Raw genomic sequence first — 25,577 nt, forward strand, 5'->3', positions numbered from 1 at the left:
GACTGACACTTTAAACACACTGCAGATTTAAAAGATGGAAAGGCATGTAAAGAGGCAATTATAAAGCTTTCATAAGACAGCACGCATTCTCTATGGTTGAGCATTCTGACTATTGCATGAGCCCAATCATGACTGGTTCTCTTAAAAATGCCATTGCAAGCATGTAACTGAAAGGGGCAACCGTGGCATTTAAAAGCACTTTACACTACAGCCTTTGCTGTATCTAATAACTGTTCAACACAATTTCCCTGTTAAGTTTCATGAATCCATTATATCTTCTCCTATTAAAAAAAATAATAATATATATTTACACAAAATTTTATTATTTAGCTAACTGAGGCATAGATATGCAGCTGACCTAAAAGTGTCAGGGAAAAGAAGATAGTGTCGCAGGCAAAAAACGTTCTGCGATTTAAGTAGCAATTTGCAACTGAGTGCCCTTCGCTGCACAGTCAACAAATAGTGTAGGAAAATAATTTATACCATTCGCTCTGGGTTTTATATTACTGGAATATGATGTACAAACCTGATTGTGTGCTACGTGAATAAATTTAGTTCCTTGTTCAAACAAAAATAGGAATTTAAAACATCAGAAAAGTTTTTGCGAAGTCCTAACATCCAGGGTATTGGATGTGTGCCTTTCGGAGACAATTCCTCGTGGCGGAGAGTTCAGAGGTGCTGTTGACCATTACTGTTGGTCAGATCCAGTCTGTGTTTGCACAGGGAGGATGCTGTGTGTGATAAGTGGGATAGAGGCTTGGTTCCTCCCTCGCCAACTTGTTTTGCATGGAGTAGTAGAATTGGTAATAAATTAAAAGCCACTTGGTCAGTGTATCCATTCACGCAGAGTTTTCCCACTCGGAACGGGGATCTGAAGAGCCATTGACCACCTTTTTTACTTTCTTTACACCCTCCGTGGCTCCCGTGGTTGTAACTCTGTAAAAAAGGAAATAGAAAACTCACTTAGTAATCAAAATGAAAATAACCAATTAGGTTAAAAAAAAAAAAAAGAAGAAATACTGGCTAAACCTCTTAGAGGCCTTTTGCACTTACCCACATGTGCATTTATGGCCCTTATTCTATATATTACAACAAAAATGTAATCACAAAAATTGCAGAGTCCCAGAATCGGACTCCAGGTAAGCTATATATAGCAGCGCTCAGAATGGCGGGAGGGAGAGGCAGCACACTAAGCCAATTAGAACTCTACTACTTTGCATCTACTTTTAGCATAGCGGACTAAACATACTGTCTTTACAGGGGGAAGAGCATAAAGATGACCTCAACAGCATCCTGCTGTTCCTTCTGACTAAAGTCTGGTACACACGTATCGGAATTCAGCAGGAACCAGACGACATTCACTGTACATGTATTCTCAGCTTCAGGAAAATAAAATTCCAGTAGCCATTCTTCCCTACACAATACACATGTTCAATAGATGACTTAACAATGGAACTGCTTGTAGAGTAAGATAGCACATGCTGTATGCAAGGGGCAGGAAACAGAGCTCTTGAGATTTTTTTTTTTTTTTCTACCAGGAATACTTTAATGTAGCCATATACTGGTTGGTGGGGACATGTCCAGTTTAACACATATGCAGTTCATGTAGCAAAAACAATTGAGAACGGTTTGTGATATTTTTTTTATCTGCACCAGCATTTATATTTTCTGAACAAATTTTGGAGTGTAGCTCCACCAAGGTCTGAGCAAAAAAAAAAAAAAAAAACATGGACAGAACTTGTGCACTAATATGAATACAATCATATCATGTAGCAGGAATTGGAGTATATGGCCACCAGACACTGTGGACTACGGTAGCGGCTGGCGGATTTCTTAAAACTCAAAAAAAAAAAAGAAAAATGTACAAAAACTTCCTCCAGGTGCCCAAATTATGGGCTATCATGCAAGTTTAGTATGGTTGGAAGCCCCTAGCAAGTGGTTATGAAAAATCAGAAAATAAAGAAAAAAAGTAGTTATGAGCTCAAAACCAAACCATCATAGAACTAGGTCTCTATAAAAATAATTCTCAAAATCTAGACTAATGCAGCATAAAAAAAACATTTCACCTTCTCATTCATCCTTGAACTTGTAAATTATGTACAGGCAGATCCCAGGTACTGTAATATTGGCAGAAGGGATGTGCAGAAAGTCCCCTAATATGATCCTTCAGGAAGACCAGGAATGATAGTATATGTTCCATATGGAATCCTATGCCATCCTGAGCAGTTTCGCGGGTGCACCCTGCTGCATCAGAGGCAAGGCATCGTTTGGCATGCATCAAACACAGACCAAAAAGTTTTGGTTCTTAAAAACTATTAGAGAAGTTCTCTTTAGAGCAAACTTGTGCTTTACCCATGAAGGTCAAAGCAACAGGCTCCCTTTAATAGCCCTCTCACGAGCAGCACCTACTTCTTTTTTCTCCTTCCCTATTTTAAGCACAGAAAACCTCTACCGCTTGCTGGCTTGAATGAGCATGTGACAGCACTGATGTTTGGCAATTGGCACCAGTGCTGTCACATATGGGTAGGGGACAGTCCTGTGTAAGCTCTGACTAGAATACCCGGGAGTTTATACAGGGCCCTATTTCCTGGTTCCCAGAAGCTGAACAAAGAAATGTAGGAGCAACGAGACGGTGATCCGCTGTTAAGGAGAATGTCATTAAAGTAAGCCTGTTTTGTCCTGAATGGACAAAGCACAGATTCTCTTTAAGAGCAGTTCAAGCTCTGTTCTTAACAGCATGAAGACAGCTTAGTTGTTACTGCATATGGAAATCACTAAAACAGAATGTACTAGCAGCAGGGTGGTGAAATAAAGTGCTAAGTTGAAGGTAAGTTTTTCATTTCGTACAGTAACTCTTTTAGTGGACCAAACATAAAAATCAGGCTGACCTGTGACAACCAGGGTCAAGAAATACGTATTTTTAAATTCCCCAGATTTTAATCATCATTTTTCAAGGACACTTCAGCATTGCCTTGGACATTGGTGGCATATCAATGACACATTTTCCCTCCAAAGTTGAACTAAAAATAATGGCCAAAAGCAGATTGCCTTAAAATAAGTTAAAGGCTACTCCTGCTAAATTAACATTACTTAGAAAAACTAATAATGCTTAGTATAGCTGAAGTGATTACATAAAAATTACAAACTGCAGATTTATCTAAATATAGCGCTACTTCCTTAGAAGCCGCGGGAATTGCTGTCCAGGTCTTCCCAACTCCAACCCCGCAGCCAGGCACACAACAGGCTCATTCGCTCTTAAGTCAATCTAAGGTATGTTTATTTTTGGACAACTTGGATAAGGAAAACAGAGTTGTGGGATACTCCAAGTATAAGAACTATGTACAACTGAGGACTTAAAGAGGATGTAAACCCATTTCATGGAATTTGTCCTGTAGCTCTTATCAGCATGACAAGTTCTGACAAGTTCTCAGAGATGGGGGATAAAAGCAGCCTAAAGTTTGTGTTGTGGGAGGTTGTTATAGATTAGCACAGAGCTGCCCCATTCACAACAGAGCTCTGCACACTCCTTCTTTCCTTTGCCAATGTGGAGAGGGGGTGTGTGCCCTTCCTCCAATCAGCTGTCTTGGCTGTATGCCAATAATCCACTCCTACTGCCGAACAGGAAAAGAAAATAAGAATTCCAAAGAATATAGAAAGGGAAAGACAGCAGATAAACAAGTGAAACTTATGTAAGAAGATTTGTTTAATCTCTGTGTATCATCCGAGACTGTTCACTTCACTGGGTATATGCGAGTGTTTACATCCACTTTAATCTTCCTTTTAGCTTGAGTAGTAGTAGAGCCAGTAGTGCAAAGTCCCTTTAAATAGTGGAGTATCAGGACAGAGCTCCTCAGGACACCAGCCAGTGTCCCATTTAACAGACCAACAGCTGACTATAACTAGTTAGCAAAGGGCTAGTTAGAGCACAAGGTCCCCAAGATCTTTTCAGCATCTCACAAGGTCCAAGGACAGATGGATGCCTCCTTCCAATCGATGCCCTCTAGTGATACCAGACAGATCTGTGTCAGACAGATCCCCTCAGTCAGCTTCTTCTAAGCACCCATGTCTCTGCAGTCCTCCCCTCAGGTCGCCCACTGCCTACCCAAAAAAATATAAAAGAATTAAAAAAAAAAAAAAAAAAAAAAAAAAGGTCCGCACCCAAAGAACCCAAAGAGAGCTGCCGCCTTCTGCCAGTTCCTAAATAACTAAGGGGTGGTGCTCCCACCAGTCGAAATGCCTCTGGTAGATAATTTTACAAGGGGGTGGGGTCACTAGGTGATGCCAATGGGTGGCCTCGCCCCTATTACGAACTGGCCGACTGCAGGAGCCTTTGTCAGAAGCAGACTTTTTTTTCAAATTTTCATGTCAGAGGTGGCATTGTGATTGACGACGAACCTACACTGGGGGAAATTTTTTCTTATTTGTGTTTTTTAACCACTTCAATACCCGGGCATAGTAAAACGACGTCCTTGACTTTGTGGGGGGGGATATCTGAATGATGCCTGCAGCTAGAGGCATTATTCAGATATCACTCTTTGCAGCCAGCGATTCTGTGTACGATAAGGCGCCTTTCACACGGACAGCTGTTCTGCCGCAGTTAAAAGCATATAATATATTCTGTGAAATTCAAGACCCCAGACACTGCGATCAGCTGCATTTGTACAGTGAGATTACCTGCGTTTATGTGCGTTTACATGCGGCTGCGTTTGGAACATTCTTGTCATTTCTGATGTGCTTCCTGTTGCTTTTCTTTCCTTGTTGCCGCTGCTATCCGCAGGAGAAATAGTTACACTGCGATTACCTGCAGTTATGTGCAGATAGCTGTACTAAATCGCTCCTGGACGCAGTCAATTCTATTTTTTCTATCTGCACGGAACAGCATTTAACGAAAACGCAGGGTGTGAATGGGGCAATAGGAAAGCATTGTATGCTTTTAGCTGCGGTAGAAAACTAGAAAATCCGCAGCTAAAAGCACCATTCTATCCGTCCGTGTGAAAGGGGCCTAAAAACGATCATAGCGGCAGTTCTGCCGCTGGATCATTCTTATAGGCGACAGGAGGGGACGTCCCCCCCTCCCGCCGCTATCCGGTGCTTCACAGGGCTCTCCCGTGCCATTGTGGGCCCGCAGAAAGAATCGGCCGGTGCCGGATGAGGACGATAGAGATGACTGGTGACCAGATGGTCACCAGTCATCTCTATGACCATCGGAGGCCCGGGCGCGACGTTATGAGCCGGAAATAAACGAAGCCGCGATCAGTGAATTTTTTTTTCCCCGATCTCATGCTTTTCAGCCTGGAGGAGAGATGTGGGGTCTTATTGACCCCACATCTCTCCATAAAGAGGACCTGTCACATAGATTCCTATTACAAAGGATGTTTACATTCCTTTTAAATAGGAATAAAAGTGATAAAAAAAAAAAAATGTAAAAAAAAGTGTAAAAATAAATAAAAAACTCAACCGTTGTTAAGGATGCAGTGGCCGGAGAGTTTAGGAGCTGTCCGAATTTCTTCGCCAAAATGCTACTGCTCCAGAACGCTCTGGCAGAGGGTTTTTTTTTTCTACCACTAAACTCTCCTGCCATAAAAAAGAAGGTTCTAAAAGCCTATGTATGCATAAACACATACAGTGGATATAAAAGTCTACACACCCCTGTTAAAAATGGCAGGTTTCTGTGATGTAAAAAAAAATTAGACAAAGATAAATCATTTCGGAACTTTTTCCACCTTTAGTGTGACCTATAAAGGATATAAACTAAAATCTTTTAGGTGGAGGGAAGTAAAAATAAAATGTGGTTGCATAAGTGTGCACACCCTTACACTAATACTTTGTTGAAGCACCTTTTGATTTTATTACAGCACTCAGTCTTTTTGGGTATGAGTCTATTAGCATGGCACATCTTAATTTGGTAGTACAAGGGTTTCCCAACCTTTCCAAAGGGATTCTGGGTTCCAAGGGCCCTCCTGTCACAATATGTTTGGCGCAAAAACACTGCACATCACCAAAAGAACACTGTACCCACAGTGAAACATGGTGGTGGCAGCATCATGCTTTGGGGCTGTTTTTTTCAGCTGTAACAGGGGCCTTTGTCAAGGTAGAGGGAATTATGATCAGTTCCAAATACCAGTCATTTTGGCACAAAACCTTCAGGCTTCTGCTAGAAACCTGAACATGAAGAGAAACTTCATCTTTCAGCATGACAACAACCCAAAGCTTACATCGAAATCAACAAAGGAATGGCTTCACTCTTCCAAAACACTCCAAATCTGTCAGATTGTGATGGCATCTCCTGTGCACAGCCCTCTTCAGATCATCCCACATCCCATCAATGGGATTCAGGTCTGGGCTCTGGCTGGGCAAATCCAAAACTTTAATCTTCTTCTGGTGAAGCCATTCCTTTGTTGATTTCGATGTAAGCTTTGGGTTGTTGTCATGCTGAAAGATGAAGTTTCTCTTCATGTTCAGGTTTCTAGCAGAAGCCTGAAGGTTTTGTGCCAAAATGACTGGTATTTGGAACTGATCATAATTCCCTCTACCTTGACAAAGGCCCCTGTTACAGCTGAAAAAAACAGCCCCAAAGCATGATGCTGCCACCACCATGTTTCACTGTGGGTACAGTGTTCTTTTGGTGATGTGCAGTGTTTTTGCGCCAAACATATTGTGACAGGAGGGCCCTTGGAACCCAGAATCCCTTTGGAAAGGTTGGGAAACCCTTGTTTCAGCTCCCCATGCACCTCTTATGTCTAAGTCACCCAGTGCCATGCTGGCACAGGGTGACTGAGAAAATATATCATTGATTACTTAAAATGGGACAGTAATATTTATCCACAATATCTCCCAGGATATATGTAAAGACCTGTAAGACCTCACCTGACCTGTAGTGAAATCCTGATTAATCATAACAATGCTCAGGAGGGCACGGAGTCACATCGGCTGCTTTAGGGGATTAGTTATTTTAGTTATTTAGCTCATGTTAATTCTGTTTCTGGTTACAGGTGTATTGTTAGAGTAATATGAGCAGGAGGGGTGACCTCCTCGTCTACTGTATTTAAGACTTGTATTTTGGTTCCAATAAACTGTCCATGTTCAGCAACTAAACAAGTATTGTCTGGTTTTGTGCTTGTGAGCGTTTGGAATATCTGCTATCTATATTCAGACTGGGAGGAAGTGGTATATGACGAAAGCACTCAAGCGGAGTGTGGGACGTTTTGTTACACATATCTTTTGGAATTATGGCCAAAAAGTTCAACCTTGGTTTCAGCAGACAATAAAACACTTCCCCACATGCTTTTGGGAGACTTCAGGTGTGTTTTTGCAAAATTTAGCCATTCTTGGATGTTTTTCTTCGTAAGAAAAGGCTTCTTTCTGTCCTGCACTCTACCCCATAGCCCAGACATATGAACACTACGGGAGATTGTTGTCACATCCACCACACAGCCAGTAGTTGCCAGATATTCCTGCAGCTCCTTTAATGTTGCTGTAGGCCTCTTGGCAGCCTCCCTGGCCACTTTTCTTCTCATCATCAATTTTGGAGGGACGTCCAGTTCTTGGTAATGTCAACTGTTGTGCCATATTTTCTCCATTTGATGACTGTCTTCACTGTGTTCCATGGTATATCTAATGCCTTGGAAAGTCTTTTGTACCCTTCTCCTGACTAATACCTTTCAACAATGAGATCCCTCTGATGCTTTGGAAGCTCTCTGCGGACCAAGGCTTTTGCAGTAGGATGTGACTAAGAAAATGTCAGGAAAGACCTACTAGAGCAGCTGAACTTTATTTGAGGTTAATCAGAGGGCACTTTACATGATGGCAGATGTGAACTGACTCATATTTAACATGAATTTGAATGCAAATACACCCCCAGTTATAAGAGGGTGTGCACAGTTCTACAACCACATTATTTTATTTTTACTCCACCCCAAAAGATCTCAGTTGGTTTTAGATGAGTTACAGTTTATAGGTCACATTAAAAAGTGGAAAACGTTCTGAAATCATTTATCTTTGTCTCATTCTCATTTTTTTTACATCACAGAAACCTGACATTTTAAAAGGTGTGTAGACTTTTTATATCCACTGTAGGATAACATGCAAGGAAGCTTACAGGCAGTAAAAAAGTCTGACGCCACTCTAAAAATGTCCAATGTGCATGAGGCCTACTTACCCAACTATCCTAGCACCACCTAAGGAGGATACTACATCAACAATCATCTTTAGGACGTCATGGTCAGGTTTAAACACGGAAAAACGGTAACTAGAATGGCTAGATGAACTTAGCTTTTACCCTATAGTAAAGAGAACAAACAATGGTGTTGTTCTTTATCAGCATGCTACCCATAGAACTCATTTTGCGTCACTGTAGAAAATTGCGTCCACAGAATACAGAGGGAAAGTAAACACAAATAAAGTCACTAAAACCTCAGAGAAGACTTGGGCTGTAGCCACTGTATACACACACACACACACACACACACACACACACACACACACAGAGAGGACTGTAGAAAACCAGGCACATATGATGAGGCCTGAGCTGCCTAAACTAGGACATCTGACCCGGAGGACACAAAACAGACACATACAGTGAAGGAGAATGGATTCCGATGGAAAACTCTGCTTCATCTGTTGGAGTGAACAGGACTTCCTCCATCACAACAGCCTATGAAATATTTGTGGGATCTTAACAAACAGCTGCCCAGATGACTATTTTTAAAATTTTTAAAGGTGGATGTAATCCCTCACATGTACCCAGTGAAGTGAGCAGCCTCAGATGATACAGAGATTAAAGAAATCTCCCTACATAAGTTTTAGTTGTATATCTGCTGTCTTCAGCTTTCTACAAACCTTTAGAAAGTGCATATTGTGTTAGCAATTTTTCTTCCAGTTTCAGCAGCGGGGGGTCTGGGCTAGCAGAGTGTGTGAGCTGATTGGAAGAAAGCCAGCCCCCCCCCCCCTCCACATAGGCAGAGGAACAAAGAAACTTGCTGTGCTGTGAATAGACAAACTATCTGCTGATCTGTCTCTAAGTTACCTCCCTGATGCAAATTTCAAGCTGCTTTTATCTCCTGTCTTGTAGAGCTTGTCAGAAGTTATCTTGCTTATAACAGAAGAACGGAGCAGCAGAAAGACACGGGACTTAGGGCTTTGGAGAGAGATAAGTAAGCACTGCAGATGCATGTGCCTAGGTCAAAATTTCATGAATGGGTTTTACATCCAGATTAATTTTCAGTTTACAAAAAATGAGAGGAAAATACAGAAATCTGAGTTTTACCCATGAGGGGTCTGATGGTATACAGGCAAAATAGAAGCTACATTGCAATTACAACCAAATCTCATGAATATAATCCATATGGGGGCCAGAGACACACTTGTTCAATTCAGTGAGTACACCCTATTCATTCTAGACAACCACAATGTCTCTTCTTGTGGTATTAGGTGAGAGGTGTAAGAAATTAAAATATTGAGAGGCAGCATGTGTCTTGTCAATACAAAAGGCATTACATCAACAGCCAACCTAACAAGCAAACCCGGTCTGAGGGGTGGATCCAGAGTGGAAACGGTCCTATTCAGGAGAACATGCCCAGATCCAGATGGCTTCTTTGAGATGCACTTCCACTGCAGATCCCCATCTCACTGGTATTCTCGTTCAGCAGATCCCCACTTTATTAGTACTCTTGTTCAGGAGATCACCTGCTCTGTAGTACTCCCAGCTCTGCTGATCACCCGCTCAGTAGTAACCCCCAGCTCTGCTGATGCTCTGGTTTGCTGTTCTTCTCCTCTCTGTTATCCACACACCTCTTGCTATATTGCTCTTACACTACGTATGACATTGCTAGTTTCTCTTGCTCTGGTCCCCATCTCTGCTGGTCCTCTGCTAATCAGTATTCTCTCTCTGGTCCTTCCTCACCTTTTGCTATGGCAAACCTATGTTGTTCACCATGTGTTCCATCTGTTTCGGACCCCACTCATCTTCCTGCTGCACACCAGATGTGACCACTGCACCGGACACTTCCAGAATATATGCACATGAACTGGAAGTGACTGCTGATGACGTCTTTCTGAGAGCCAGCTGTTGTTGTCCGTGTTAGTTTTGCCAACGAAAACATTTGTCAGCGGCCTTTTTACGACGACGAAAACTGATCCTCAGACCACCGTCCTTCCAGAGCACTGTGCAGCATTACAGGCCTCCTCAGACCACCGTCCAGAGCACTGTGCATTACAGGCATCCTCAGACCACCGTCCAGAGCACTCCCATTAAAGGCATCCTCAGACCACCATCCAGAGCACTCGCAGTAAAGGCCTCCTGAGACCACCGTCCAGAGCACTCGCAGTAAAGGCCTCCTGAGACCACCGTCCAAAGCAGTCGAATTATAGACCTCCTCAGACCACTGTCCAGAGCACTGTCCAGAGCACTGTGCAGCATTACAGGCCTCCTCAGACCACCAGCCAGAGCGGCTAAAACTGTATTTGTGAGTTTGTTCAAACCTTAATACAATGAATAATAACATATTCGATTTTTTTACTCCAGGAGTATATGAGTTTTTTCAAATTCTAGAGAAATGCTTAAAAAAATGCATTACAATTTAACTAAACCTATTCGATTTTAGTCAACGAAAATGTACTAGAGATTGTAGTCATCTAAAATGTACTGCGGATTTTAGTCGTCTAAACGCGTCAAACTAAAACAATTGCAGATGACTAAAATAGGACTAAAACTAAAACACCCTTTTAGTCAAAAGACTACAACTAAAACTAAACCAGAAGACTTCCCAGAAGAATGGAGGCTGTTCTAGCCACAAAGCAGGGGGAGGGGTTAGTGGTCACATGCCTATTATTTGGAATGAGATGACTAAAAAGCTCATCTACATATGGTCAGGTGTCAACAAACCTTTAACTGTAAAGTGTATGAGATAAAAATATATGTTAGGTTGCTTCTGAAAGCATAACCTGTTAAAGGGAGACAGACTACACAGACAGAATAGCCTTTTATATAATATATAAATATTGCATTTATTTCCAATATATCATTTTCCTCAGTAGTACACATATTTTGAAATTAAAAGTCCATCAGTGGCTCTATTAGATTTAAAGGGGTTGTAAAGGCAGAAGGTGTTTTTATCTTACTGCATTCTATACATTAAGATAAAATCCTTCTGTGTGTAGCTGCCTCCCCAGCACCCCCTAATACTTACCTGAGCCCCCTCTCTGTCTAGCGATGTCCACGATCCCTTCGGCCATCTGGGACTCTACCTCCCAATTGGCTGAGACACAGCAGCAGCACCATTGGCTCCCGCAGCTGTCAAAGTCAGTTAGCCAATCAGGGGAGAGAGTGGGTGGAGCCGAACGGCAGCTCCGTGTCTGGCGGAAGGGGCCAGGAGCAGCAAAGAGGCACCCGAGAAAAGGAAAACCAAAACCATGTCAATACCAGGCACCTAGACACCTTCCTGCCCAAGCCAATTTTCACCTTTCAGCGCTGTTGCATTTTGAATGCCAATTGCGTGGTCATGCTATACTGTACCCAAACAAATTTTGTATCATTTTGTTCCCACAAATAGAGCTTTCTTTTGATGGTATTTTATCACCTCTGGGATTTTTATTTTTTGCACAACAAATAAAAAAAGACCGAAAATTTTGAAAAAAAAAAAACAAGTTTTTCTTCATTTCTGTTAAAAATTTTGGTAAATAAGTAAATTTTCTCGTTCAATGATGGGCACTGATATGGCTGCACTGACGGGCACTGATAAGGCGGCACTGATGGGCATCGATGAGGTGGCACTCATAGGCGGCACGCATGGGCACTGATGGGTTGCACTGATGGGTGGCATTACTGGGCATCACTGATGCCTGTTAGTACATACTGGTGCCAATCAGTGCCCATTTGTAGGCACTGATTGGCACAGATTGGCATAATTTGCACATGTGGGTGGCCATGGGGTATATACCTGGCCATCCACATGTTGCCAATTTCCCTGGTGGTCCAGTGTGGTCATCTGAGGGGGGGCTGCGCTGATAAACAATCAGCGCAGACCCCCCGTCAGGAGAGCTGCCGATCGGCTCTCCTCTACTCGCATCTGTCAGTCGCGAGTGAGGAAAAGCCGATCAACGGCTCTTCCTATTTATATCGTGATCAGCTGTGATTGGACACGGCTGTTCATGTGGTAAAGAGCCTCCACCGGAGACTCTTTACCGAGATCAGTGGAGCGGTGTGTCAGACAGACACACCACTTCACTGATTGCCACGATGGGCGCCCCCACGGGTGAGTGGCGGCTGTTATCCTAAAGGACGTTATATGACGCCCAGTCAGGATAACTGAACCACCGCCCGGCCATCATTTTGCTATAGGCTGGGCGGGAAGTAGTTAAAAAGAGCCTTTGCAATTACTTTAAATCTGTATGGAAAGGTTCACAGTGCTTCCTGGGATATCTCATACCTGCAATACCTCCAAAACAAAGCGCAGCTAAAGCTGAATTAAAGCCTCTCAAAAGCTGCAGGTGCTGCAAGCTAGCTTTGCCATAGACTTCTATGGAGGCTTCGGAGACGCTTTAAAGCACAAAGAAAGTGACATGGGTTATAATTTTTGAAGCAAAGCAAAACAAACGTGTAAAACAGACTGTAAGCTAACCATTTTATTTAGTGACAGGGACTTTGGCATTCAGAGCGCTTGAAAAAAGCATGTCCGAAGCCACATTTCGAAGCATGTGTAAACAAGCCCTTACAGCGCTGTAGATTGAAAAGGAAAGATTAATTTGTAATAACGTTATATTAGAATATGACGTGTGTAGCAATTTTACATGCTATACTAATTTTTTTTGTATTTGCACAAAAGTGGAGTTACCCTTTAAGTTCAGTGAGTGTAAGCAGAATGTCCAAAAGATACAGGCAGCTGAAATTAGAGACAAATTTCAACTTTACCTGTAAAGAGCTGTGGTTGGCTCTGCCCTACTAAGCCCCCCTGCCCCTTTAGTGATCTATTTGCTGGGCAGCCTCACTTACCAATATGTGGGCTTAGCAGGTGGGCTTGCACAATAAATGTCAGGATTTAAACATAGGTTCACCTGTCTAAATCACAGGAATTACTGATCATTTTGAAAGTAGTTTTCACTGAAAATAACCTCTGCATATACATTTTGTTCATCATATGCTTCATTTTACGTGTCTCGGTTTATAACAGATATATTTACTATGTGTGCTCCATGGATTCCTCCATATGGGAACTACGCTAAACAGCTGCTGTGTGAAAAACTATACACGCCACTCATATGTGATCCCTTTATCTGGTATGCAGGGATCAATGGGAATGGATTAAAAAATGAATATAAATAATAAAATGCAGCACAATTTCTATTTATTAGTATGGGGGCCTGATAACAACACGCTAAACACAACTGCTTATGAAAGAATAATCAGTGGGGTGAGAAATCTGATTATATTTTCCAAATTCTATAATAATTTCATTAGATTAGATTAACAGCTCCAGTGTGTAAAGGTTCCCATGATGGATTCTTAGAGCAATTCGCTCTTCTATAGCGATTCTGAAAAGCTAGCAAGCGCTTTGTGTGTTTTGAAAATTACTAATCATTACATAAATCTTATTTTGTTATTCTGCCTCGTCTATGTTCTCAATTACCAAACAGCCTGTTTGAAAACAGCAGGTACCTTCCTGATTTACAGATTCCACGAGCAATAAATTGACTAAACTAATACATTGCAAGACTCTCTTTCAATCTGCTTTATTATATTTCATCGCGCTGTGCTATTTACAGCTATATATAAAATGAAGAAAAAAAAAAGAAATTAAAAAGGAAGGAAGTACAAAAATAAAACAAAGTGAAAACAGATTCAGACAGGTGATAAGAGGGGGACTGAAAACCAAAAAATGTAATATATTGCAGATTGCCAATCATTAAATGTGGTGGCTGCCTTAGTTTTTTTTTTCTTAGGCCTTTTCCCTCTGCTTTTACTAAGGGGATCTGGCTAGCAGCACACCTCCAGTACTGTGTGCCTATATGCTACAAGGAGCACAGGGGCACCTTTGGACAGCAGCATTGTTAATCTGGAGAGGGGGGGTGGGGGGGGGATTGTTAGATGTACTATCAGATATAGATACACTAGCAAATTAAAGCCAAACTCCAGCTTACACTCATTAGGCAGTCACACTAGCAGCTTTTTTTCTTCTTTTGGGATAAAAAATTTACATAAAAAAATAACAAAGCTGATCATTTTAGGCACACTTGTTAGTGGTAAATGGTTTTTCTCAACCTGCTAAGGGCTACATCTGCAGGACAACTTGTTCTGTTGAAAAACAGACCACCTGGCTTGATCACCATATGAAAAATAAATGCAAACCTAAAAAAGAAAAAGCTGCTATGAATAAGCGCCATGATGGGGCGTGAAACATGTTAGCTATTTTTCCTGTTCCTCCCTGTACATGAGGTGACTGCAATGGATTCTATTTCTTCATATCAATAAAGATGCCTTCTATGGTGTGCGGCAGTCCAGGATCTTTTTCTTTCCTCAAACCTGTATTTTTAAAGAGGCTCTGGGGCATGCACTGCCCGAGCCCCACTCCGATTGACCACAGCGGGAGCCAATCAGCAGGTCCGGTGGACCCGATGTCCACTGGAAACCTGGCGTTCGTTCGGAGAGAGAGGCAGAGTGGCGGTTTGCCAATGTAAACAAGGCAGATCGCCGTTGTGCCAGAGGGGAAAATGGAGATCTTGTGTCCTGCTATGCAGAAACACGGATCTGCTTTCCCCCCCAATCAAAGCATCCCCCACACAGTTAGAAAGCACCCACTAGGGACACACTTAACCCTTTGATCATCCCTGGTGTTAACCCCTTCCCTGCCTGTGTCATTAGTGCAGTGACTGTGCATTTTTTTTTAGCACTGATCACTGTAATAATGTCACTGGTCCCCAAAAAGTGTTAAAATGGTCAGTTAGGTGTCCGTTTTGTCTGCCGCAATCCTGCAAAAAATTGCTGATCACCGTCATTACCAGTGTTAATTTTGGCAGCAAATTTCGATTTAGTTTTAGGACTAAAATGGCGTTTTAGTCCCATTTTAGTCTTCTGCAATTGTTTTAGTCGTATTTAGTCGACTAGATCTCCAGTACATTTTAGTCAACTAAAATGTCCTATGTTTTAGTCGACTAAAATCTCCAGTAATTTTAGTCGACTAAAACTAATTTTAGTCGTCTAAAATCAAATGGGTGTAATTAAACTGTAATGCATTAGTTAACATTTCTCTACATTTTCCAAAACTCATTATATACTGCTGGAGTGAAAAATCTAATATGTTCTTTATTATGGCATTGAGGTATGAACATGCACTACAAACAAGCGTTAATTTTGAAGTCAAATTTCAATTTAGTTTTAGACTTCGTCTTTTGACTAAAATGGCATTTTAGTTTTAGTCCCATTTTAGTCCTTTGACTAAAATGCCATTTTAGTTTTAGTCATCTCGGTTGTTTTAGTCGTATTTTAGTAGACTAAAATAATATTCACTTAGTCGACTAAAATGTTTTAGTCGACGAAATTAACACTGGCCATTACTCGTAAAAAAATAAAATAAAGTCAATAAATCTATCCCACAGTTCGTAGATGTTATAACTTTTGTGCAAACCAATCTATACATGCTTATTGGTATTTTTTTTAACTAAAAACATGTAGCAGAATACATATCGGGCCTAAACTGATATAGAAATTCGATTTTTCAAATTTTTTTTTATTGGATATGTTTTATAGCAGAAAGTAAAAAAAAATACATATTTTTTTTTTAAAGTTGGCAATTTTTATTTGGGTACAGTATCGCACGACCGCGCAATTCACCCCAAAGCACCTTGTCCCCATGTTTTCTGCCTCTATTCATTCTTCTATTATAAGTATCTCACTAAAAATTACAATTATGTTGCAGATGATGCCTAAAACCTGACTTGTATGTTTGTGCAGAATTCTTCACACAAGCAGGAAATTACATTTTTGAAGGCATTCTGTACCCCAGCGGTACAGAACCAATAGTATGAATTCACAGTGAGCTTTGGTAGAAGGAACTGCTTGTAGCAGAAAAGCGCTTTACCCACCCATAGGGCTTTAACATCTCTGCTTGTTTTTACTTACACAGCTTCCATTTCCAGGTCATCCATGTCCTCGTCTTGTGGAAGTTGAAGGTATGGGTTGTCTGATGCTGGTCGGAATTTGTACCCGGTCAACACAATGAAGACAAACGTGGCCAATTCATCTAGTAGCTGCGAGAATCACAAAATGATAATTTCCGTACATATACTGTATTCTTTACAATATTCAGTAGTTAAGAAAAAGGATTAAATATTTACCATTTGCAACCAGTAAGTGGTGATCTCTAAACAAAGCTCTAAACAACATCAGCAATTTTCACAGAGGAGGGACACATTTCTCCCTAGCAAAGACCAGACTGTCTGACTTAATAATTTACACATTTTCCAACAAGCTTTGTAAAGATAAAACACAGCAAAGTCATGAGTGTGAAATCACCTCTCTCTAAAGCCTAGCACACACGGGCCGAATGTCGGTAGGCATCAGTCTGTTCAATAGAAACCGACCGACATTCGGCCCATGTATACGGTGGCCAGCTTCTGTCGAAGGGACATGCCCCCCTGTCAGAATAGTACAGCAGGGGAGATTGCTGTACTAACATCAGATTGTTAGTATAACAGCTCCGACCTGAGCAGTCAGGGTTTTTTTAGTTCAACCGTCTGGATTGAAAAAAAAAAAAAAAAAAAAAAGTGTGTATGAGGCTTAATAGCTTTAACTTAAGCCCCATACATATGAATGTTGGGAGACCTAAGCTGGTTCAGTAAAAAACGGCCAACATTCAGCATGTGGGTCTGTTCGAAAGAAGCCGGCTTGTCAGACAAGCATGCTGGAAAACCAGCAGCCGACTGACTCCCGATCAGCGCTCTCAGCCAATGGCAGAGAGCACTGGTCAGTGTTCTGGGGGGGGGTTCTGATGAAGAGGGTACTCCCTCGTAACGCGTAAGCCGTTTTGCGATGCCATTTGGTTCCACCTAATATCTGGTCCAGGTTGCAGTTGTCTGGAAGATACGGCTCCGAATCTTTGGAGTAATGTTAAGCCTTTTTTAAACGCTTGTTTATGAGTATGATCTTTGTTTTTACTAGTCAAATAAATGTTATCTTTGGTAAAGCACAAGGTCAGTGCGCCCTCCCTGTTTTTTTATAAAATGGTATGCAGACAGCAGCTGTCTACTGGTGTCTGGATGTAATTTCACAGCCAGCGATCACCCCTAGATGCAAGCTACATACCTCCTAACATGTGACTTACACTTCCCTCTTTATTGTAAACTCAGAAAAACGTGGTCTTATGTTGAGGATTTTATATGTTCCTAAAAGACAATTTAATACCGGAAAGCAAAAAAGGCTCAACAATTCACGTCGAACACTCTAAATACGTTCGCCGTCCAGCAGCATTCACACTGTGTTACTGGCTTACCTCGTACATCCATTTCCATTTGAAAGGGACTGCAACCTTGATGAAGATGGCGATGATTCGGGTGAAGTAGATGAAGCAGACAATCTGTGACAGAAAGAAGTGGGAAAATTGAGATATGCCATCTAGAAGGCTGAGGCCTATTTGCTTTGTAGACTGTAAACCACTTGGCGTACAGAGCAGTCTATCCAAAACTGACCCCCCCTCCCCTTTCACAGCAACCTGCTGCCATCTCTGCGAAACACATGTCAGCCTGCAGATCTGGGATTAATCTGGCAGAGAGGAATTTATGGCACCCACTTAATATATCACTCTGCGAGCTACAGGTTATTATGTCTGCATCTCAAGCACCCAAGGCCACCTCCTGGATAGATTAATATAATACAATTACTGTTGGAGCCGGCTATCTATTCACCCACCCGCCAACCAGCTATCAATTCTCATTTACCAGGGGACAGTAGTATCCTCAGCTCAGTTTAAAGATCTGGTGGGTGTTAGCAGCAAAGTAAGGTGGGTCACATTTATAGCTTGTATGTAACAAAGAATCACAGAAGAGCTTGACTGTATGTCAGCTCAACTAATGCAGAACATTTCCCCAATTCACCAACAAACAAAAAAAGTAGGGTTGTCCCGATACCACTTTTTTTAGGACCGAGTACAAGTACCGATACTTTTTCTCAAGTACTCGCCGATAACGATACTTTTTTTTTTTTTAACAGTGCTTTCTTTTTTTTTCGGGGGGGTGGGGGGGAACAGTGTATGTGTGTGTGTTTTTTTTTTTTATTTACAATTTTTATTTTTTACAACAATTTTTTTGTATTCTTTATTGCAATATGGGTTTTTTTTTTGGGGGGGGGGGGGGGGGGCTTTGGTGAGATATCAGGGGTCTTAACAGACCTCTGATATCTCCCCCTTGAGACAGAGAAAGAGACAGAGGATAGAGATTCCCCAGTCCCTTTCTCTGCAGCCTCAGCTGCACTGAGAATGAATGGAGAGAAGACAGCGGCTCCATTCATAAACTGACACATCGTAATCACAGGAGGTTACAATGTTTCAGTTATGTGAATGGACAGAGTCAGCTGACTCTGTCCATTCACAAAGGAAGGAGGAGGAGGACAGCACAACAGAGGGGGACAGCGGAGAGGGACAGCAGAACAGAGGTGACAGAGAAGGAAAGGGGGACAGCAGAACGGAGGGGGACAGCGGAGAGGGACAGCAGAACAGAGGTGACAGAGAAGGAAAGGGGGACAGCAGAACGGAGGGGGACAGCGGAGAGGGACAGCAGAACGGAGGGGGACAGCGGAGAGGCACGGCAGAACGGAGGGGGACAGCGGAGAGGCACGGCAGAACGGAGGAGGACAGCGGAGAGGCACAGCAGAATGGAGGAGGACAGCGGAGAGGCACAGCAGAACGGAGGAGGACAGCGGAGAGGCACAGCAGAACGGAGGAGGACAGCGGAGAGGCACAGCAGAACGGAGGGGACAGCGGAGAGGCACAGCAGAACGGAGGGGGACAGCGGAGAGGCACAGCAGAACGGAGGGGGACAGCGGAGAGGCACAGCAGAACGGAGGGGGACAGCGGAGAGGCACAGCAGAACGGAGGGGGACAGCGGAGAGGCACAGCAGAACGGAGGGGGACAGCGGAGAGGCACAGCAGAACGGAGGGGGACAGCGGAGAGGCACAGCAGAACGGAGGGGGACAGCGGAGAGGCACAGCAGAACGAAGGGGGACAGCGGAGAGGCACAGCAGAACGGAGGGGGACAGCGGAGAGGCACAGCAGAACGGAGGGGGACAGCGGAGAGGCACAGCAGAACGGAGGGGGACAGCAGAGAGGCACAGCAGAACGGAGGGGGACAGCGGAGAGGCACAGCAGAACGGAGGGGGACAGCGGAGAGGCACAGCAGAACGGAGGGGGACAGCGGAGAGGGACAGCGGAGAGGCACAGCAGAACGGAGGGGGACAGCGGAGAGGCACAGCAGAACGGAGGGGGACAGCGGAGAGGCACAGCAGAACGGAGGGGGACAGCGGAGAGGCACAGCAGAACGGAGGGGGACAGCGGAGAGGCACAGCAGAACGGAGGGGGACAGCGGAGAGGCACAGCAGAACGGAGGGGGACAGCGGAGAGGCACAGCAGAACGGAGGGGGACAGCGGAGAGGCACAGCAGAACGGAGGGGGACAGCGGAGAGGCACAGCAGAACAGAGGGGGACAGCGGAGAGGCACAGCAGAACGAAGGGGGACAGCGGAGAGGCACAGCAGAACGGAGGGGGACAGCGGAGAGGCACAGCAGAACGGAGGGGGACAGCGGAGAGGCACAGCAGAACAGAAGGGGACAGAGAAGGAGAGGGGTATGGCGGAACGGAGGGGACAGAGAAGGAGAGGGGTATGGCGGAACGGAGGGGACAGAGAAGGAGAGGGGTATGGCGGAACGGAGAGGACAGAGAAGGAGAGGGGTATGGCGGAACGGAGGGGACAGAGAAGGAGAGGGGTATGGCAGAACGGAGGGGGACAGAGGAACGGAGGGGGCATGGAGGAGGATGCAGTGACAGTCAGCGGTGACCGATCACCGCTGTATGTCACTAAAGCCGCTGAACGCCGCTGGCGGAGATTCTTGTAACTCCCCCACGTGCCGATCACAGCTGACTTCCAGGTATCGGGGGAAGCATCGGGAGCATTTGCCCGAGTACAAGTACTCGGGCAAATGCTCGGTGTTCCCCTTGAAAGGGTAAATGTTCTGCATGCCTCTGGCAGGGTTACTTCAGCCATAAGATTCTGCACACGTGTACGGACAAGACTCCTAGACGGGAAAGTTGTTGTATGAACTTCAAGGTGTCAAACTGAGAACCTGAGGGTACATGGGAAATCTAGGGTTTTGATTGTTTCGGGAATCTCTGCTAGAAGGATCCCTCTCTCTCCCCCCACTAGATGTGTGCAGACCTTGAGGCTTTGGCAGACTCCTATTCCCACAATTGCTGGCTCTAAAGCTGTGCCTACCAGAGAAGATGAGGCTTTAAATAATGCCTTCGGACATTTGCCTGAGGATCCTTTAAACATTGGGGCTTTGTCCACTGGGCATGAAAGGTTCTTATTGGAGATGGGAAACTGCCAGATCAGCCAAAGGCATTCTCCATTTCTTAGTGAACTCATTCTCAAGGGAGAATTGCTGAACATCCTTTACATGAGGCTGTAAAGGAAAGGATTGAAGATCTTGTGGTGGCTATCACAATCCAAATCCTGAGACCTTTGGACTTGGGAACTGGTAGCTTCAAAAATCGGACTAGGGAACTGGCAGCTTCAAAATTGGTTCCATTTGGGCCAAGCACTTCGAAAAAATGCTGCTGTACTCCAGCGATAGCAGATGAGACTTTCCCCCTCGTCATAAAAGAACAAGAGGAAGGTGCCCCAGAACTAGCGGAAATACTAGATAGTTAGAGGGGTCAGAGCCGCATGGAACAAACTGGCCTCCAGGGGATATATTACACAGGGGGCTGTGTTCAAGTTCTTCCCTCCCTAAAAAAGGGTGGCCATCAGGGAAAGGTACCAGCAGGGCTACTCTAGGGTACTCGCCATAAGTCTGGAGTGTCACTTTAAAAACAAGCTGCTGCACCAACAAAAAAAAAAATCAATCAATAAAAGTGACCAGGTTGGTAATGGTTGCTCTAAAGTTTACCCCTTCCTGCTTTGCTTGCCTACCTAGTGGCTACAGAGTCTGATGGGCATTCCCATTATCCAAACAAGGAGCCACATTTTCTCTAATGCAGAGCCTTTTTTTTTTTTTCTTTAGTAGTATTAAAGTATCAAACACTTTTTTTCATGGATACATCCTGTGCCCCCTTTCCTGGTAACTCTGCCTACATATCAAAGAAAAAAAACCTCACATGGTTTGTTATTCACCACTGCAGACTCCAGGTTCAAAGCAACGCTTACATGCCCTTTATATCCCTAGTACACTAGGGTAAGTGCAGGCTCTAGCCACTGTCTGGATTGTTTGGAGGGGGGAGCAGGAGTAGCTCACCACCAGGACAATATGTTGCCAAGTATGTAAGGAGCCTGCTCTGTTCTGCAAACTGGCAGCGCATTCATAGCTGGCTCCATGAGATCTAGCAATGAGGATGACAGGAATCAGGGGATCAGAGTTGAAAAAAAAAAAAAAAAAAGTTGCTAAAATTCTGAAACAAAATTAATTTTAACAATTTTTACATGAGTATCACATTTCTGTTTGGTGCCTTATAAAAAAAAAAAAAAGAAAAAAAAAAGGGGGACAGAAAGTAGACACTACCACTAAAATTTGGGGGAGCACAGAAGGACGACTATTAAGGCCCCTTTCACATGTGCGGACCGTTCAGATCCACCTGTCAGTCTTTCAGGCGGATCTGAACGACCGCTCCATACAGCTCTATGGAGCAATGGATGTCAGCGGTGACATGTCTCCTGACATCCGATCCGCTCTGCAAAATCCAGACGGATGGAGGTCCTATTTTCCATCCGCCTGACGGATTGGATGAAAATGGACAGGCGGTCCTTAATCATCCGATCCCCCCATAGAGGAGAGCGGCGCTCTGACAGTTTGGTCCCTGCACGGTGTGCAGAGACGGACTTGTCATCCGTTGGCTCAGCAGGGATCAACGGAGCGATCCCCGCTGAGCAAGCGGATGGCCAAATACAGATACGTAGGTCTAAAGGGGCCAAAGAGGGCAAGGCTCACAAAGTGGTGCAAATGTTATGTCCAGTTGGCTACACTATAAGCTATAGTAAACCACCAAAAAAAAAAAAAAAAAAAAAAAAAACAAAACATGGCCCTTGCAGGATAATGTCATAATGTGCTAATATGCATTACTGTCACCACTGACAGGGCTTTTATCTTCACCCAGTCTTCCTTTCAGGTTCAAGGGCTCCAGCCATTGGAATGGACGATTCACAGTTTAGTCACTCCCACGCATAGGAGAGTCACGACCTATGGCACAGGGCTCCAAATGGATGGCACCGTCCACTCAGAGCTCAGTGCGCCGGCGATGTCACTGGCTGCTACTAATGTAAATATCTCCTAAATGGTGCACGCTTAGGATATATTTACTGTACCTACAGGTAATCCTTATTATAAGCCTATCTGTAGGTAAAACTCATTCAGGTGGCTTTACCATCGCTTTAATCCTTAGTGGAACTGAGAGAACATAGTTAAACCATTTCCACTCCAACAGTCTGTTCTATACACCCGATCAAAGGGCTGTCTTTAGCTGCATGGGAAGAACAGGAGCTGCATGTCATTCATTTGAACAGGCTGTTTGCATGAACACCCGTGTCTCCCCTGCAGGTAAATATGGCCCTTTGCACAGGTGTAATGAACAGTACGCTTGTGTTAAAGTGTGTTTAATGCTGGACTCCATATCATCAGCTAGACACTAAATTAAGTCAGGCACAATGTTCACTGGAATGTTATAAATTGAGCCCGAGTAATATTCAGCTTTTACTATATTTGTCAACATACAGAACCAAAGCCAGCATTTTTACTAACACCTCCCCTCCCTTTGTCATTCAGCTACTCATATCTTTCACACTCACCATTACATAGTAGTGCCGGAAGAGCTTCAGTTTTGCCAAGTTAATGGCTGCTGTGGAAATAAAGAAGAAAAAAAAAAAAACTAATTACCAAAAGTCACAGAGGATGAAATGTTTGGTAGAAAATTTTAGCCCTGGCAGACATTACAGCCAACCTGGTGACCCGACTTTTCTCTTCTTCACTAAGGCCCGATTCACACTGCTGCGACTTCAAAGTCGTGCAACATCGGCACCACTTGCATATGACTTCTTTAAACAGAAGTCAATACAAGTCGTGCCAAAGTCAGACCAAAAGTACTGCAGGAACCTTCAAGTCACTCCTTTTAGAACGGTTCCATTGCACTTAATGGGATGTGACCCGTGATGAGACATGTGCTCTCAAAGTCAGCGCGCATGTCACACCAGTGTGAACTGGGCCTTAAAGCAGAGGTAAACCCACTTATTTCACGGTTTCAGAAAGCAGTTGCATGCTTTGCTAACAGTCACATTTGTTTGTGCTGTCTACCAAACTGTCAAACCATTCAATGGCTGGTGTCATAACTGATCACATGTGCAGCTCCGCGGCATTCGAAGATCGAACAGAGGCCAAGATGGCAGCTTCCTTGGTTGAAAACAATAGGAGGGTTTACTTCCACTTTAAATATAGTTGGGCCATCTCCCTTGCTCACAGCCTGTGACTGGACAGTGAAGAAGCAGCAGTAGATGTAGGAGCTCACCTCTCTGCTGATTCCTCCTGTGAACAATTACTTTGTCAGAATATATGCAAGCAGTACACCTGATTGGCTACAAGAGCTGCCCACTCTCTGCCTAGCTGAATCTGATTTATGCAGTTTATGTTTTCTGTAATTTTTTTAAATTCGATTTACACAGTTCTACAGAATCAAAATGTTGAAGCACAACTGAGCTAATTTCAAATAGTTTATGGAAAGAACAAAGTCAACCTACTATCAATTAATTTGATTGATGGACAAACGTTGATAATTTTATGGATTCGATTAGATTTAGTACATTAATAGGATAACTGCAATTAAATTAAAATAAATCGAAAACAGGAACCCTGTCAAATAATTCTATACACAGCAACTGACTAAAAACCGTGGATTTTTCATTTATTAAATACCGTACATTTTTCTTCTAAGCAAACTGAAATAGAAATTAAGATTGAACAACTTGATTTGTACACGTACGGCCAAGCTTAGCACTTGACAAAGGTAAAACTGATCCCTGGGAACTGAAGTGAAGTGTTCCTGTGTTTTAGACAACACTGAAGATATACACCAGCACAGCAAGGGTCCCAGGCAACACAGGACAGCTCTAAGCTAATGTAGCTCAATGTTTATTTGGGAAAACACTGAGCAGGACTAGGAAGAGCTGGGAGATTTCTGCACTTGGTGGGGCCATGTGGTCATTGTCTGCAGGGAGAAGCCCTTGTGATCCAAGAATGAGAGTACTGAACTACAACAGAGATAATTGCAAATAGTTTATGAGGTTCCCTGAAGTGGTACTTGTTATCTGAAGGAAATCTACAATCTTTTTAAAGTGTATGTCTGGGCAAAATAAAAGAAAACATTTTGTGCAATACATGCATATTTCCCATGTTTCAACCTTTGAAAGATGTAGCAAACACAGAAAAATACCTGTTGATTCTACTAAAAACAGTGAGGTCCTATCTTTCTGCTGTTGATTGAGAACAGAGTGCTTGCTGCAGCACTGAATTCTGCAGCAGGATTTTCAGCCCTGATCAATTTCCTGCTGGACTATACAAAAAACTCTGCCCATCCCCAATTATCTCTGTGCTGCTTCACATTCATACATTGGGGTTGATTTACTAAAATTAACCACTGGGCACTTAAACCCCCTTCCTAACCAGACCAATTTTCAGCTTTCGGTGCTCTCACACTTTGAATGACAATTACTCAGTCATACAATACTGTACCCATATAAAATTTTTGTCCTTTTTTTCACACAAATAGAGCTTTCTTTTGGTGGTATTTAATCACCGTTGGGTTTTTTATTTTTTGCGCTATAAAAGAAAAAAGACTGAAAATTTGGTAAAAAAATGAATTTTTTTTTGTTTCTGTTATAAAATTTAGCAAATTAGTAATTTTTCTTCGTAAATTTTGGCCAAAATTTATACTGCTACATATCTTTGGTAAAAATAAGTACAACTTGGTGTATATTATTTGGTCTTTGTGAGTGTTAGAGAGTCCAAATGCTATGGTGCCAATATCTGAAAATTGATCACACCTGAAGTACTGACGGCCTATCTAATTTCTTGAGGCCCTAACATGCCAGAAAAGTACAAATACCCTCCAAATGACCCCTATTTGGAAAGAAGACATTCCAAGGTATTTAGAAAGATGCATGGTGAGTTTTTTGAAATTGTCATCTTTTCCCACAATTCTTTGCAAAATCAAGATTTTTTTTTTTCTTTTTTTTTTTTCACAAAATTGTCATATTAGCAGGTTATTTCTCACACACAGCATATGCATACCACAAATTACACCCCAAAACACATTCTGCTATTACTCCCGAGTATGGTGAT

At 43.1% G+C, this 25,577-nt stretch overlaps 1 protein-coding gene across 4 annotated transcripts in view; it reads right to left on the reverse strand.

Annotated features, from left to right (window-relative positions):
- Positions 1–302: 302 nt before the first annotated feature.
- Positions 303–25,577, reverse strand: part of GPR107 (G protein-coupled receptor 107) — a 148,119-nt gene continuing 122,844 nt past the window's right edge. For 2 of the 4 annotated variants that reach the window (XM_073600493.1, XM_073600496.1), the window contains 4 exons: positions 23,036–23,085; positions 17,481–17,564; positions 16,112–16,239; positions 303–936 (listed from right to left, as the gene is read on the reverse strand). In XM_073600493.1, the coding sequence (XP_073456594.1) occupies positions 840–936; positions 16,112–16,239; positions 17,481–17,564; positions 23,036–23,085 (359 nt within the window). In that variant the 3' untranslated portion in view covers positions 303–839. Of the gene's footprint in view, positions 937–16,107; positions 16,240–17,480; positions 17,565–23,035; positions 23,086–25,577 lie in introns of those variants that run through there. The other 2 variants (XM_073600494.1, XM_073600495.1) reach the window with 2 other exon arrangements.

Source organism: Aquarana catesbeiana, linkage group LG09, assembly GCF_042186555.1.
Source record: "Aquarana catesbeiana isolate 2022-GZ linkage group LG09, ASM4218655v1, whole genome shotgun sequence".
NCBI lineage: Eukaryota > Metazoa > Chordata > Amphibia > Anura > Ranidae > Aquarana > Aquarana catesbeiana.